Consider the following 1,834-nt stretch of genomic DNA (forward strand, 5'->3'; position numbering starts at 1 on the left):
ACCTAGACGAAGATCTGCGAAGTCAAGAGAGAGAAGAGGCAGGGAAATGAAGTGTCACGGTATAGAAAAACAAGCTTCGAAGATTTGCCTTTTTTCCCCTTTCTTTTCTTTTTAAAGTCCCCAACCTTCCATTTCTCTTTTTTCCTGTTTTTTTTTTCTTCTTCTTCTAACACGACAAGATATATCATAATAGACCTCTAATGTACACGTTTAGCCGAAGTTTTCGAAGTGATGTATGAAGTATGGCAGACGTCGACCCCGGTTCACGTTCTCGCAGGCCGTGCTCACGCTCTTCGTGAGGGGGTTCGGGCCGCAGCTGAACACGCCGATTTTAGAAACCTGAAGGCATTGCATGAGAAGAATGTTAGAGACCCGAAGGTATATTCAAAAGGCTAAATATCTGACCGGGTATTCTGTCTAGAAAGTTAAATCTGTGACCTGAAATTACTTTTATAAAACAATCAAAGACCTTCTGAAAAGGACCTGATATCACCAAAAAACATAAGGAAATGTGAGAGTGTCAGAACTATTAGATAGAAACAATATCTGAGACATGAATTCCTATATACGAAAAGGGTTGGAAATCTGACATGAGTAACAGAATACAAAATAAGATTAAACCATTAATTATATAATCCCCTGCTCTCATACACACCGACACCCTTTGATACATGAAACTGAAACGATCTGAGCAACTGATAAATAGCAACAAAGCCACAGTAACCGAACGAACAGATCTGGCTGCCCGGAAGCAAACTTACGTAGTTATGCGTCTTTTGCACGAATTTCAGGAAGGACGTCATATCAGGCCGGCCGAAGTGATTGATGGCTTTCAGTCCAGTGAACATGCTACGTTTGCTCAGCCGCTGGAAGTGGTTCTCGCAAATATACTGAAAAGAAGACACAGCTTAGACCAATACCAAATTACAGGAGTCCAAATATAATAAAAACGATGGATTCATTTCACGGGATCTGCAAAAGTAACACATTTTTACCGATTGATATTTCATATGATAATCCTATGTGTGTTTTTTGCTATCTTAACGTTACTGACTATGCTTTTACACAAGAATGTTATTTTTGCATCTTTAATCACATACCCTTCACTCAAACTTCTCATTATCAACGCACATTCCATAAATCTAAAAATGCCTTGGCTTTCTTTGGCATAACTTTTTTCTCTCTCCATTGCTGCGAATATCGATTATTATTGCTTCTAAAAATAACTAGTCATATATCCAAGTACAAATTAGAGAACATTGCCTATTTGAAAAAACTGACACACAATACAAAACTCAATACATTGCCACACAAATAACATGCATCCATCCGGAATAACGATCGCCATAAATACTCACCAGCATAGTCGTTCTCAAATCAAACTTGTGGAAGAACTGCGTAATGAAGATGTGCATTTCTAAGACGTTGGTGACATCTTTGCGCTCGACATCACGCAGCACGTCAATGAACCATTCAAACTGGCGGTGCGTCGGGCAGATCCATAGGAAATAGACCTGTAATAAAAAGAATCATCTTTTACCACACCGGTTTGTCAATGCTCGTGACAATAATCTGTTTGATTTTCTCGTGTCCTTTAAAGAATAATGATATACGCAAAGCCCTTTCTTAGCTTCATTATTTGGTCAGTTGCCTAAATTTCTTTTCATATAAGTAATAATAGCGATATTGGAAACTTTAAGGAACTGAAATAGATTATATGCATTTCTACACTGGGATTGTGCAACGTAAAATGTATATATTATTATCTACTTTTGTAGATTTTGAAATCCTTCTACACGTCTAAAACTAGTTATTTGCTTATGTAGCTTATAGC

General features: G+C 37.7%; 1 protein-coding gene across 1 annotated transcript in view; it reads right to left on the reverse strand.

Moving 5' to 3' along the window:
- Nucleotides 1-155: 155 nt before the first annotated feature.
- LOC119585016 (dual oxidase-like) overlaps nucleotides 156-1,834 on the reverse strand; it is a gene marked incomplete in the record, with an annotated part of 144,657 nt that continues 142,978 nt past the window's right edge. Inside the window, 3 exon segments of the mRNA XM_037933631.1 lie at nucleotides 156-339; nucleotides 762-890; nucleotides 1,359-1,514. Coding sequence (XP_037789559.1) covers nucleotides 211-339; nucleotides 762-890; nucleotides 1,359-1,514 — 414 coding nt within the window.

The sequence above is a fragment of the Penaeus monodon genome, chromosome 19 (genome assembly GCF_015228065.2).
Source record: "Penaeus monodon isolate SGIC_2016 chromosome 19, NSTDA_Pmon_1, whole genome shotgun sequence".
Classification (NCBI taxonomy): Eukaryota; Metazoa; Arthropoda; class Malacostraca; order Decapoda; family Penaeidae; genus Penaeus; species Penaeus monodon.